Source organism: Mercenaria mercenaria, chromosome 7 (genome assembly GCF_021730395.1).
Source record: "Mercenaria mercenaria strain notata chromosome 7, MADL_Memer_1, whole genome shotgun sequence".
NCBI lineage: Eukaryota > Metazoa > Mollusca > Bivalvia > Venerida > Veneridae > Mercenaria > Mercenaria mercenaria.
In genome coordinates, this window is record NC_069367.1 from 13,217,157 (window position 1) to 13,232,575 (window position 15,419).

Sequence of the window (15,419 nt, forward strand, 5' to 3'; positions counted from 1 at the left end):
GACATTCGAAAGAGAACGATATTTGACTTTCGAAAGAAAACGATATTTGACATTCGAAAGAGAACGATATTTGACATTCGAAAGGAAACGATATTGGACATTCGAAAGAGAACGATATTAAACATTCGAAAGAAAACGATATTTGACATTCGAAAGAGAACGATATTTGACATTCGAAAGAAAACGATACTGGACATTCGAAAGAGAACAATATTGGACATTCGAAAGAAAACGATACTGGACATTCGAAAGAGAACATTATTGGACATTCGAAAGAGAACGATATTAAACATTCGAAAGAAAACGATATTTGACATTCGAAAGAGAACGATATTTGACATTCGAAAGAAACTGATACTGGACATTCGAAAGAGAACAATATTGGACATTCGAAAGAGAACGATATTAAACATTCGAAAGAAAACGATATTTGACATTCGAAATGAACGATATTTGACATTCGAAAGAGAACGATATTGGACATTCGAAAGAGAACGATACAGGACATTCGAAAGAGAACGATATTTGACATTCAAAAAAGAACGATATTAAACATTCGAAAGAGAATGATATTGGGCATTCGAAAGAGAACGATATTATAAGTATTGCTATGAATGTGTTTTTAATTTTTAGAAATGTATATCGAATAATTGATAAGATATTGGCAAACTATGAAATGGTAAATTAGCTGTTTTGTTCATTATAAATAGTCCTATTTAATCTATTTCTATGGTCATTTTGTAACCACCTTTTTAAAAACAAGAATTGGTCCTAACCCATATTCTTTCTGAAACTTTTAGTATTTTATTTATGGTAGATACCTGAATCTTGCTCGATATGAATCGTCGTTAAACACCAGTTTGCGGTGTCCCGTAAATGCCATCGTGCTATCGCTGTCGCCTCAGGTACATGCGATGAACGACAATACGATGACACGATGGTGATGACACGACAGTACGATTGCACGATGGTGATGGAGCGAAGATACGATGACAAAGACGCGAAGGTACGATGACGTAGACGCGATACTACGATGACACGATGGTGATGGAGCGATGCTACGAAGAACGATGACGAAGACGCGATATTACTTCTGTTATTCTGTTATTTCAGTCCAGTCCATATAATATAACGTGCCTAGATTAATCAATTTCAAGCATGAGCAGTTCACGGGTGTGGTCATTTTGGTCATTTTATATTTCAAACCGGTTCATTCCTTCATAAATAACTAACCAGGCAAGTCGACACTTCGTGTACAAACATTATGTTCATCACATGTTTGAAGAGCTAGCGTTTTCTAGTAATGTTGATTTAAACAAAATGCAGATAAGTTTTTGTACAAAATTTGTCTTTTTAGTTTATTACGTATTTCATCAAAAGATGAATGAATAGATATAACAAGTTAAAGCATAGCAAAAGTTCCTTCTAGGGCGCATCTATATAAATATATAATGATCATCTTGTAAAATTTTGGTTGTGATGTCTGTTTTAAATATTGGTCATCAGTGTGTGGAACCCCGGGATCGGACACAAGGACAAGACCATTCTACCTTATTGACATTCCGCATCCCCCAATTTAATCAGAGAGTCAGTGGCGCAGTGGTTAGCAGTTTGGACTACAACGCCAGCCAACGCCAGCGATCCGGGTTCGATTGCCGAACCCGGATAGATTACCGGCTGATATCCCGACTAGTGTTCAGTGCTGGGTGATTTATCTAATTGGTACTGTTTCCAAACTGGATGCTGGGGAGGTAAATATGACGCCTGCCGTGGACTCGGCTGGAAATAAATTGTTCCATCCATTCCAAGTGGGGATTTTCGTCGACCACCCACGTTAAAAAAGAACCTTTACTTATTTTAAAGCGACCTGGGGCGTTACGTTTTGCACCAAGGGTGCGTTTATTTCTGTACCAAAATACAAAAAACTAAAATTTTGAAAAAGGACTATATTGTTTTATACAGCCTAAAATGTCAAATAAGTATTGTCCGTACGTATTGGCCTGGCACTCATGAATATTCCGTATATTTCCGTAAATTAATTCTCAGTGTCCGAACATAAATAGCGAAATATCTATGACATATATACTTTTTAACTGATAAACTGTCACATGTGCAGGTAACTGTGCGGACAAAGTGTTTAGCTTCAAATACTAGGGTTGTGGGTTCGAGTACTACGTCTGACCATATCTTTTCCCCCCAAATTTTATATGCAGACTTACCAGTTGTTTGATCAAACGTATCATGATATTTAATTATTTATGGTTCATTTATTAAAAGTTTTCATATTTACCCGTTGTAAAAAAAAGGTGTAATAAAATTGTTTTAAAAGTATCTTGGGTAAAAAGACTAATTTACCTGTCACCAGCGTTCCAGAAAATAAATACTACAAGAGAAAACAATTAAAATTCATGAAATATGATACATAAAATAATGTCAAAATAGAACAGGTATCGATAACATTACATTAAAATATGATCCAAGTGATTTTGAACCCGTGGTAACGTTCGTGGAAGTCAGATATCTTACCATTACGCCACCATGCCATAAGTTAAATGGATATGTTACTTTATCATTATAGATATTTTCAGGATACAAATATTGCGTAAAATAACGAGAACGGCCGAAAATATTGGCAAAGATTAATGATTGCCAGGTCAATACTTACGGACAATATTTACGCTAACATAAATTGTTTAAATCAGCAACAACACTTTCAGTTGAGTAAATACGGCAATAAGAATACACTGGCTATACATTGACCCGGTCAATCCATTTTCCACATGTAGTGAACCATTCGATGCGTGAATTTGTTGCGCCTAATTAGAGGGTCGCAGTCACTGGCACCAGATCAGAAAGAAAATGCCTCCGTACGAGTTATACGCTACCCCTAGGTATTCTATAAGAACCATGGTCATGAACGGAAAAATATACTAACCCGTTTCAATCCCGCATTTCATACCTTAAACACGCAGTGGGGTAAATGTGTACTATGGATATCAAACAAGTGGTAATTTATCTTCCATTGTGTACCGGTCACATTTTTTCAATACATTTTATCTTAGAAAAACAACGCGTAGTTTATAGTAATTTCAACATTACACAAAAAACCTGCTTGAACTTCCCTGGTGAAGTTCCGTTCTAGATTATAAAACGATTCTGATTGGCTGTTGTAAAAATGTATGTCAATCGTCATTTTACTACACGTGTTCGCTAAAATGTGAAAATGCAGCAAAATGTGCAAAATAAATAAAATATACAGAACAGATGCAGACCAATGTACGATTTCAAATTAAAGATCATATACAAGATGAATTTCATTCATCATTTCGAGTTTTAGTGTAAAATTGTAATTTTTGAAAAATCTGTTTTTGTTTGTTTACGTTTCGCCAAACATGAGCGCACTGCCGTGACCTCTAGACCGGATGTTCATTAGGGAAGTTCAAGCAAGTTTTTTTCTGTAACGTTGACGAAAGCATAAAATATGTTTATAATCTCAGCAATATGGAATATTGAGACAATGTGACTGGTGCACGATGGAAGATAAATTATCGCTTGTTCAATATACTAGGTACCCATTCACCGAACTGCGCGTTTAAATTGAGAAATGTACGATTGAAACGGGTTAGTGCACTTTCCCGTTCATGACCAAGGTTCTTATAGAATACCTAGGGGTAGGGTATAACACGTACGAAGGCATTTTCTTTCTGATCTGGTGCCAGTGGTCGCAGTTGGGTTTGTTTTCACATATTGACCATGCATTCGATAATAGTAAGTTGTTTACATGCAAATTTGCTGATATATGTCTATCTGTTTGTACATATGTTATGCTCGTAAGTAAAAGAATCAATCAATTATTCTTGGGTTTAGTAATATGTAATCCGTGGAGCGCGTTCAGTTAGAGAGTCGCCTCAATTAGGAAAGAATAAGTTAAATGTCAGAGGTTATCTCTAAGGTCACGGAGTTTGATTGGCCAGGTTGTAATTACAACAGCTTTCTAGGTCAGTTGCTCAGCCAAGTGTGACTTACATAATCAAAGTGTTCCTCCTCAGAGAAGGAACAATTATTGTTCGCTAAAGCTCATGAATAATTTCAAATACTAGTTCATGCGTCATTTATGTCGAACAATCATTGGTTATTTAATGATATCAAAAAACTGGGTTTTTTTCAAGGAAATCCCCCGTTTCTATTGAAAAGTAGCAACAATTATCATTCTTTGTTTGTTACCATTTTGTTGAGACATTGTGTTTTGGATATTGGCTGACGGTTTTACATTTGTCACTCCTAGATTTGACACGTAGCAAAATTTTAATAATTTAGAATGAAAACACAAGTTTCACACTGCTTATACAATCAGAAATATAATAACGTTGTCATTTACTAATTGTTCTATTTCATCATTTTGGTGGTATCCTAATGATGATGATGATGACGATGGCGGTGGTGATGGTGGTTATGATGATGATTAGACTATTCATTTTATTGTACATTGGGTGATACTTACAGCAATAACTATGTTGACCTATGGTTTAAATTAATGCGTTAAGTATAAGATTGTGTCACACTTTGTTCAGTAAACAGCAGTACAATATTTTGTTTTGTTTTATTTTTAAGCAAGTATTGAAAAGAAATTTCTTTGAGCCATGGGTAAAGAAAAACATACGTATGGACAATAGAAATTTATGCTGGTATTGGTAAATGTAGTTAGAATAAGTTATTTGGTAGCAAAACCTGAAGGTAATTAGACAGGTAAAAGCGAAATGTTATTAAACTGTTGTCTTTGGTCCCTTTTGTTCTACCATCTACATTGGTTTGTGACCAAACTATTGATGTTGACGCTTGTTATTAAAACTACTTTGATGTGGTTGTTGTAAAAGCGGAAGATATAATTTAAATGTTATTTAAACGTTGTTTTGGTCCATTAAAGGCCTGGTTTGTTCTACCATATATGATACAGACTATACATTGGTTTATGTCCGAAATATCTATGTAAAAGCTTGTTATCAAACTGTTTAGCTGTGGGTTTTGTAAAATCGGATTTACTACGGAGGTAAAATTGATCGAACCGAATTGAACGGCATATGTCATACAAATTTTGCTTTCGAATTGCGACTCTGGTTGTGTTTTCTTTGCTAGATGCTTCCTGTGCATGCATGTATTACGTAAGAAAATAATTCCGTTTTATACTGTCAATGGCTTAGTCGCGCAGGAATTGCAGTAAAATTGATCCTTGAGTATTGTATCAGCATAATATCTTACTGCCGTCATGTAGTTAATAATTTTCGTCCACGGCTGTGCGTTTTGTGACTTTATCGTAATAACGAAGACATTCATCGATAACTATTACTAATAACTGTTTAGCATTTCTGTTCTTTAGATATTTGATTGCGCGACGTTAAACCCAACAAAATAAATAAATAAATTTGATATTTGATTTTCTTTTATTTAGATGCTTGTATATGCAGCTTCTACATACAGTCGAGACTGCCTTAACGACTCCCTGAATTAAGAGACTCCCTGTCATATGCGACTCTATTTTTTGCTCCGGACGCAATTCACTATAAATATAGTCTGAATTAAGCAACCCCCTGTCTTACGCGACAAGCGACTGTGAAATTTGGCTCCCGTATCAATTGTTAGACCGTTTTCAGCGACTTTGAGACGCTCCCTCGTACGTTTTACACGACAGAGTTGCCGTTCCTGATCTCGCGTGAAGTTGTTGGCGGAGGCGAGAACTTATTTGTTTACAAAAAATGGCCGCTGAAAAAGCAAAAAAAGAGTAGTCTTGACTTTGGAGCAGCGTGTTAGGGCGATAGAACTGTTAGATCGGGGAAAACCAGCTTATAAAATTGCTGAGGAATTCGGGGTCGGTAAGACACAAATTCAAAATCTACGTAAAAGAAAGCTGGAGGTGTTATCTGACTTTGAAAACAATGTACCCGGTCAATCAAAAAGAAGACGATACCTGACAGGAAATGAGGAAGTTAACACATTGACTTACGAATGGTTTAAAGATGCTGTAAATAAAAGAATTAATATCACAGGACCATTGATACAGGAACAAGCCCTCCATTTTGCAGCCAAACAAGGAAATTCTTCATTCAAAGCCTCTAAAGGCTGGCTGGAAAGTTTTATTAAGAGACATGATATTTCGTTTGGGTCTATGAGTGGAGAGAGGGGGGATGTAAAACAGTCAACAATTACTGAATGGGCGGAAAAATTACCAACATTATGTGCAGATTACAAACCAGAAAATATATTTAACATGGATGAAACGGGTTTGTTTTTTCGTGACAGTGGGCGTAAGACATATCGATTAAAAGGTGATGATTGTGCCGGAGGGAAAAGATCAAAGGAGCGAATAACAGTTGCATTGTGTTCAAGCATGACCGGTGAGAAGGTTAAACCTCTTGTAATCGGTAAATCTCGTAGCCCGAGGTGTTTTGGTAGAATGGACGTGAAAACTCTGCCTGTGGATTATTATTTCAATAAAAAAGCGTGGATGAACAGTTATATCTATGAAGAATTCTTAAAGTCACTCAACAGAAAAATGAAGAGTCAAAACAGAAACATTTTACTGTTTGTCGATAATGCACCTTCACATCCCCAAGTCAAACTCAGCAATATTAAAGTACAGTTTCTGCCAGCCAATACAACTTCTGTCACACAGCCTATGGATCAGGGGATAATCCAGACAGTAAAACTCAAATTCAAGTTTCAAGTTTATTATTATTAAATTCTCAGTATGTACAAAGCATAAACATGAGATTCACATTCTAATAAATAACAATAATAATAAAGACACATGATCAATAGAGGACAACTCTTATTCAAAAAAGTGAAGGAATCATAATTGGGGTTGTGTTCAAAATCAATACAGTAATTTATTACACATCATATCAAATTTAGTAATTAAGACCCAACATTTGGTTCTAATTTTAGTGCCTCGTTACCTATTCTATAATTAGAAGTTTTAATTACCTCATCATCCATCATTGGCTAGGTTTTTGATTGGTCAGATTAATTGCACGCGCTTAGAACTGTGTAGCATAATGACCATAAATATGTTACTAGGTCAGACATTTGAGTTATTGTGTCATAATCATTGACCGTGAGAATTTTGAGAAAAGCATGCGTTATTTACTTTTAAAATCCCTCACACGTGGTCTGCCGGTAAAAACTTTGTTCCGTGATTAAATGGGGGTCAAATGAGTGTCACCAAATGGTGTTAATGTGGACAGGGATGTTAATTAATAGAATTCGCAGCAGATGTGTCATTTATATGTGGAATTTATATTTAAAATCTATGGAAAAAAAAGCATTCTCAGTTGGAATTTTACCAGAGCTTTACAGTATGTCAGCATGCGTACTATCAAGAAGGGGTAAGTTACATATTTTCTCTTTAGTTTAGTAGATCTATACCAATTTATATTATACAAAATTGGCTTTAGCATGCTAGTATACCATATTATGCATTTTGATGTCAAGTACTGGTGACATACCCTTGACCGAAAACGAAATCACAAGGGCACATCTGACTTGATTGCCGGCAGAATTGGTTGGAATTTTTTTTGTTTTCTTTCTCAGACCTATAATCATCATTTGTTTGTGAATATTCTTTTCAAATAGATCTAGTAACTGTAAAGTTCTAAAAAAAAAATATATATATATTAATATTTGAAACAGCAGTTTTGTTACAAGTGTCAACAAAAGTCTATATAGAAGGAAGAAAAAGACAAACAAAATATTAGGTCTTTTTGGGAAGATTACTATTAGCTACATAGTAAAATATAAAGATGGAATCTACTTCCTTCAGATCTCTGAATAACTGTTGTCCTGTATATTCTATCAAATATATGCATGAAACAGGTGTAGACACAATAATTTATTGGTGTTGACAATCCATAAAGATTAACATGTAAATTAACATGTCAGTTTTGTAACAAGTATTTTAGACTTATAAATAATTCAATTTGGTTAAGTACCTTTTTGAAATAAATTCTGTGGAGTATGTACTACATGTCCTTTAATATTGTAACAAATGTTTTTAAACAAATCAAGTATTGCATTTTGAATGAGTAATCTACATACCACATGTCAATGTTGTAACAAGCATGTTTAAACAAGTAGAATTATTTCATTGCGGTTATAAATGTAAATTTTTGAAATAGATTTTTTTGAGTATAGATACGGTAAAGTAGCCTATTATAAATTATTCATGATTATTAGAATAGAGAGAAAAAAAATACTGAACATCTGTTATATGGTTACTGGTCATAACCATCTAGTAGATAACTATTAGAATCTGACTTTATGTCAAAGAGTAAGTACAAAGCTATGTAATATGCTTAAAATGTATAAATGACATTCTAGGAAAATTAAACACTAACATAACCGGCATATTAAGATCTAATTGCAAACTGACACATAGTTGCTGTCTTATTTTACATTATGGCTATGTATGAATAAATTTATACATATTTACTAAGAGAAAGATACAATGTTAGTGGCTACATTCTCTATATAAGGAAAAAGTATTTTCCTGCATATATTTTATATACAAGTCATATGGTGTACATGATATTCATCTAGAAAAAGTACAATAGTGGCATTTTGTCAAAGAAAAAATGCAAAGCTATGTAATATGCTTAAAATAAAATGACATTCTCGGAAAATTAAACACAGTTGAAACATAGCCGGTATAATGAGATCTAATTACATATATAATGCTACAAATTTGCTGTATTATTTTACATTAAGTCTGTGTAAGAATAAATTTACATATATTTACAACGGGAAGATAGGATACAATATTAGTATCTGCATTCTCTATAGCAGGAAAAAGTATTTTTCTGCATGTAAGTCATATGGTATAATGCAAGATAATCATCTAGAAAGTGTACAATAGATGATAAAACTACACAATAAAATATATCCGGTTGGTTATTTTTTTAAGTTTACAAAGAGTTACCCTAGTATAAACCCCAGGGATATGAAATATACACAAAATGTATGTTACAAAATATAGTATCTGTTACTGTATGAATTTTTCTTATTGCAATTTTCATACTGTTTGGTACAAGCCGCATTAAGGTTGTCTGAATATTACATTCTATTAGGTTCTTAAAATTGGACGCTAAGTAACTAACTTAATATTGGGCTTTAACACTTTTCAAAATGATTTCAACAAATTTGCTCAACTTAGTAAGCTCCTTTCTGTTTTCGGAATTATATAATTGGTCAAACTTCAATGTATTATGATTTTTAAAATAATATGGCTTTAAGTATATTTTTCGTGTATCACTGAAATGTTTACATTCTAATGTATAGTGATATTCGTCACCTATGCCGCCGTTGCATAGAGGGCAGGTTCTCTCATTAATAGGTATATTATGGTAACGGCCAACTTCAATTGGACACTTGTGATTTCTTGTTCGAAATCTTGTTAGGATTTTACAATAATAGTTGGAAATTTTTGTGAAGTATTTGTTCATCTGTACATCATGTTTAATTGTCTTATACATAAAATTTGTAGAGTTATTGACAGTGGAGTTCCATGTTTGGAAAAATTGGTCTTTAATGTTTCTCTTGAAAGCTAAAGAAAACCATTTGGGATTGAAATTGCTTGGATTTAACCATACATTGTTAAATCCATTAGTTTCCAGAAAACTTTGGATACAGTCTAGCCATTTTGAATTCACTTTTCTTTGCCTTTTAAGGACCATAAGGAGTTTGTATACCTTTGTGGCTAATTTATTATTATTGTTATTATTATTATTATAATTATTCAGTCTACACCAGTAAGAAATCATTCTTATCTTTGCTTCTTCTTTTAGTGGCAAAATTCCTAGTTCACTATATATCATATAAGATGGTGTTGCTTTTTTTAAATTTAGAATATGTTTAAAAAATTTTAACTGCACTCTTTCTAGGTTATTCATGTTACTGAAACCAAATAATTCACTACCGTAAAGCAAGATGGGTTTAATTGTCTTATTAAAAAGTTCTATTTGAAGATCAAATGTAAGGTCTAAATGTCTTATCTTTTTTAATAACATAAACATTGCTTTAGTCGCTTGTTGAGCTATATGATCTTTAGTTTTTTTATAACTGCATGTTCTTGAAAGGTATAGTCCTAAGTATTTATATTCATTTACTACTTCAACATCTTCATTTTTAAAGGTAAATTTTGGCATATTGTTTTTAATTTTTGATCCAAAAATTAACACTTTGGTTTTAGATATATTAACTGTTAATTTCCATTGATTACAGTATTGCTCGAATAGGTTTAATTCATTTTGTAAATTATTTTGTGTATCGCTTATCAGGACTGTGTCGTCTGCATAAAGTATTACAAATAATTTCAAATATGTAATTAAGTCTTGTTCTGAAATCTGGCATGTGACTCCATGTGCATTATTTTCTGTTAGAAAATCTTCAAGGTCATTTAGATATAGGGAAAACAGTATGGGAGACAAATTTTCCCCTTGTCTGACTCCAATCACACTTGGAAAAAATTCAGATATTCCTTGTGATGTCTTGATACAAGATTTGATATTTTCATACATACTTCTGACAATTCTTAAAAATTTACCATTAATGTTGTATTTTATCAGTTTGGACCACAAACCTTGGCGCCAAACTGTGTCAAAAGCTTGTTTAAAATCAATAAAAGCACAAAATATTTTCTTTTTTTGAGTTCTTAGGATATCAATTAAACTTTGAAGTATGAATAAATTGTCTATAGTTGAATGATCTTTCCTAAATCCTGCCTGGCAATTTGTGATAACTTTATTATCATCTGTAAATTTTGTAATTCTGTTATTTAGGATAGCTGTAAATAATTTACCAAGGCAACTTAGTAAGGTAATTGGTCTATAATTTTCTGGTAGTTTTTCATCTCCTTTGTTTTTGTATATAGGTAATATCAAACCTTTGGTCCAACTTGTTGGTATATATCCTGAATCAAATATAATATTGAATAGTTTTTTATAGATTGGGAGCATTTTGTCAAGAGTTATCTTATATGTTCATTTAGTATCTTATCGGTTCCTGGACTTTTATTATTTTTCAGAGATTTAACAGCTTTAGTTATTTCGTCTTCTGTAATTTCTGTATTTATGGTTTCATTTGTGGTCACATGGGTATCCTGAATTTCAACGTCTTCTTGACTTTGGTCACCTTCATTTACTTTTCTGAAAAAATCATATAAATCTTTTAAACTTGCTTTAGTGGTCTGCTTTGTTTTATCTATAGAATTTATTATCTTCCAGTATTCCTTTGGGTTTGTGCCTTTGAAATTTCTAAGTTTTTCTATTCTTTCATTTTTATGATCTCTGTAAGCTTGATTTATGTTTTGTTTGTATTCTTTACTAACATTTTTTAATTTCATCTTATTTCTATCTGTTTTATTTCTGTTATATATTCTTTTTGCTACATGGTATTTATTTCTCATTACTTTGCATTTATTTGTTACCCATGGTTTCCATTCCTTTTTTGTTTTATTGGAAGTACGGATGTATTCTTTAGATTCTCCAAATGTTTTTTTACATGTTTTTAGAAATATCTGCTGTATTTCATTTACCAAAGTATCTATTTGTTCTTGGGAGACACTTTCTTGCCTGGTTAGATTATCTAAGTATTCATTTATAATTTCTAGTTCTTGGGTATCTATGTTATTGGCATAAATGCTTTCTTTATGTTTGTCCCATAATATTTGGTTGTCACTTTTCTGATTATTTTCAGTCAAACTGATATTGGTAGATGTCGGCTCACTTAGTTTTATATGTAATTCAATAGGATTGTGCACATCAGAGTATAAGCAGGAAAATGGTTGGACTTGAAGAAATGTAAAATATTTGATTATGGCTGCATTGCTTATAAAGTAGTCAATAGTACTGGTATCTTTACATGTCAGTCCTGGTGAACTTCTATCATTTTCAATTCTGCCATTTAATATGAATATGTCATTAGCTGCACAAAGTTCTAGAAGTTGTTTGCCATAATTATTAATTGTTTTATCAAGTGTTTGCCTCTTCAGGGGTACTTTCAAAACATTTAATTCATGCAAAGGGATATTACTGTTTGTAAACATTTCTTCATTACAAAACAAGTTGAATAAATATTCATCACATATTACAAAGTCATCTTTCTCACCAGTTCTTGCATTAAAATCTCCCATTAACAATATGTTTTCATTATCAAATTTACCAATTTCTGTTTGCATTTCCAAAAAGGGGTCTGGGTGCTCATATTTAGAGCCAACAGGAGGTATATAAACATTACCAATATGTATTTTGGTAACTTTGTTTTCAATTATGCATGTCAATTTTAACCAGTGTACAAGTTTACTTGTGCTTTGTAAAATTTCAACAGTAGGTTTAATTTCATCTGAAACAATAAAGGCAGTTCCACCTGACCTATTTTTGGAAATTTCCTCTCTGTTTGACATAAATATTTTATACCCAGCAATATCTATAGTATCTATATCATCAAGTTTGGTTTCTTGGACAGCTAAAATATCATATTTGTGGACTAGCTGATTAAATTCTGGTGTTAACAGTTTTGTTTTTAAACCACAGACATTCAGTGAACAGATTTTAACAGTTTTTGTATTATAACTATTATTATTAACTGTGTTGTCCTCTGTTTTGTCCTATTGTTGTTTCATGTCACCTCTGATTGAAGCTGTGAAATTTAAGTAATCATTCTCCTCATCCATATCTCCATCTTCTGATTCATCATTGTCATAGTCTCTATATTTCTTTGCATCTGGTTCTATATCTAATGGTGATCTCTGACTGGCAGTTCTTTTGTCTGATTGTTTTCTAGTTTCTTTATTTATTGGTGTTTCACTACTGAAAATGTCAAATCTGTTAGAAATTGGGAAATTGTTTTGTGGCCTATCAGGTAATTGGTCTCTTCTGTTACTATTGTAAACCATTCTGTAACTTGTTTGTGGTTTTCTTCTAGGTCTAGTTTGGTTTTGGGGTGACCTTTGATCCATTGAACTACCTGGTCCTCTATTTTCTGTTGGTGTATATCTTTCATTATTTATATACAATTTGTCTCTTATTAATTTCACCTTTTTACCACTACCTTTTGCTTTCTTGAGTTCTGCATATAATGGCTTTCTTCTCTCTTGTATTTCTTTGGGAAATTGTTCTCTGACAGTGTATTGTGTTTCCTTTAGTTTTTCTGAAGCCATATTCTGTATATACTCTTTATCTTTTATTGAGAGTAATTTTACCACTATTGGTCTTGGCTGAATTTGATGCTTTGATTTCCTGCCTAGTCTGTATGCTTTCTCTATTTTTATTTGTCTGTTTATATCTAATTTTTCTTTCAAAAATTGGTTTATAACTCCCTCTGTGTATTCTATTGCATCTGGACCAACATCTGTTTCATCTATCCCAAAAATGATCAGGTTATTTTCCAATAGTTTACATTGCATTTCAAGGATTGTCTCTGTTTGTATCTCTTGATTTGCTCTGAGTTTCTCATTTTCTTCTTGTAAATCAATAATTTGCTTTTGGTGGTCAGTTAGAACTTCATGTGATTCTTTATTTGTAATCATCTGGTTGTCAAACATTTCACTGTTTGATTGACAACTTAATTCTAAATCATTCATCTTGCTATGAATTTCTATCAAATCTGTGTTTACATTTCTCATTTGCATTGTATTGTTTAGAAGAGATTCAGAAAACGTCAGGTAGGTTATATCTTCGGGTATTTTTTCAGATATTTTTTCACACATAAATCAGTAGTAGCTAAGGTCCTTAAAATCATTGTTGTTAAAAACATACTAAAGAACTGCTGCGGCCGCTTATCATGTTAGTTTTTTTTTATTGAAAAAGAATTCTGCTTAAACTAGTGCTAAGAGTGAGAGGGGTCTTGCACTTTTCATTGCCTATCGGGAATAAACTCAGTCAAACATTATCTATTCACAGATTTTATTATTTTTTCTTTTTCTGTCTTTCAGCTACAGCATATGGTACGAGGCATGGAACAACACCCAGCTATGCAGGGAAGTGAACTTCTGAAACAAATAACAATATTGGATGCCATTTACTGGCTCAGCAATTCATGGTCAGAAGTAGAGACAAACACAATCGTAAAATGTTTTTCAAAAGCTGGATTCAATATTGATAACTTTGCTTGTTCTAGCATTGCTGATTTCGATGTTAGTGAGGAAGACTGTGATGAGGACGATGATGTTCCATTAGCAGTAATGCAAATGTCGCTTGAGCTTTTTGGGTGCAATTTTAAAGATCTAGTCAAAATTGATGAAGAGGTTCTAACATGTGAAACCCAAAATACAAACTGGGATGCACCAATTGAAAATTTACTGTCAGAGTTCATGCCAGATAAATGTTCTTTCTCTGAAAGCCTTGATGAGGGTGATGATAGTGATGAAAATGAGAATGATTTATCAGTACACATACCAACTTACTCAGAGACCTGTGACTTTGTGAATAAACTTAAAACATTTGCAGTCAATGTAGGAAATTCAATATTGATGGACAGCATTGTGAAATTTGATGATGAGCTATGTAAAGTGATTGTAAACAAACCAAAACAAAGTCAGATAACTGATTTCTTTGAAAAGAGAACATTGTAAAAAGAACATCTTTATCTAGTGAAACATTTTATTTTTTAAAATCTCAATAACTGTTTACTTTTAATAGCTGAGTGTTTTATTCTCTTACCAGATCATAATTTTATTTTATTTAAAAAGTACATCTTTATCTAGTGAAACATTTTATTTTTTAAAATCTCAATAACTGTTCACTTTTAATAGCTGAGTGCTTCATTCTCTTACCAGATCATGATTTTATTTTATTTAAAAAGTACATCTTTATCTAGTGAAACATTTTATTTTTTGAAAACTCAGTAACTGTTCACTTTTAATAGCTGAGTGCTTCATTCTCTTACCAGATCATGATTTTATTTTTTAATGTTTTATCATATGAATGAGGAAAACTATTTTAAATGGTTCATTTTATTAAAATATAATTAAATAAATAGTATTTAAACAATTTTCACTCTTGCTTTCAAAAAGGTCTATATAAAATGTACATATTTCATTGGAAAAATCAAGTAGATATATGTATATATGAAATCAACATCAGCTGGTTGGGTGAGACTGTTTTAAGAGACTCCCTGTCATATGTGACCTTTTTTGCTGCTTCCCAAAGTCGGTCTCTTAAAACAGTCTTGACTGTACTCTTGTCATATGCATCGCGCTGTTGATATATGCTATTATACCGGAGCCAAGGGAGAAGCACTGTCGATTCAAACAATACACTAGGAATAGCATGGTCGGATGAGAGCACTGTCGAACCAATTGGCGGATGGCATGAGAAACATTGTCAAATCTAACAATACACTGGTCCAGAGTGGCGGAGTGGCATGACCTTAGA

At 32.7% G+C, this 15,419-nt stretch overlaps 1 protein-coding gene across 1 annotated transcript; it reads left to right on the plus strand.

Moving 5' to 3' along the window:
- Window positions 1-5,527: 5,527 nt before the first annotated feature.
- LOC123558081 (tigger transposable element-derived protein 6-like) lies at window positions 5,528-15,216 on the plus strand. The gene is made up of 3 exons (XM_053547591.1): window positions 5,528-6,711; window positions 13,699-13,708; window positions 13,979-15,216. Exons 1-3 carry the CDS (start codon window positions 6,161-6,163, stop codon window positions 14,615-14,617), a joined length of 1,200 nt encoding a protein of 399 aa, XP_053403566.1. The 5' UTR covers window positions 5,528-6,160; the 3' UTR covers window positions 14,618-15,216.
- The last annotated feature ends 203 nt before the right edge of the window (window positions 15,217-15,419 follow it).

Coding starts and splice junctions, on each gene's coding strand:
- LOC123558081 (XM_053547591.1), top strand. CDS start 6,161: ATGAGTGGAGAGAGGGGGGATGTAAAACAGTCAACAATTACTGAATGG.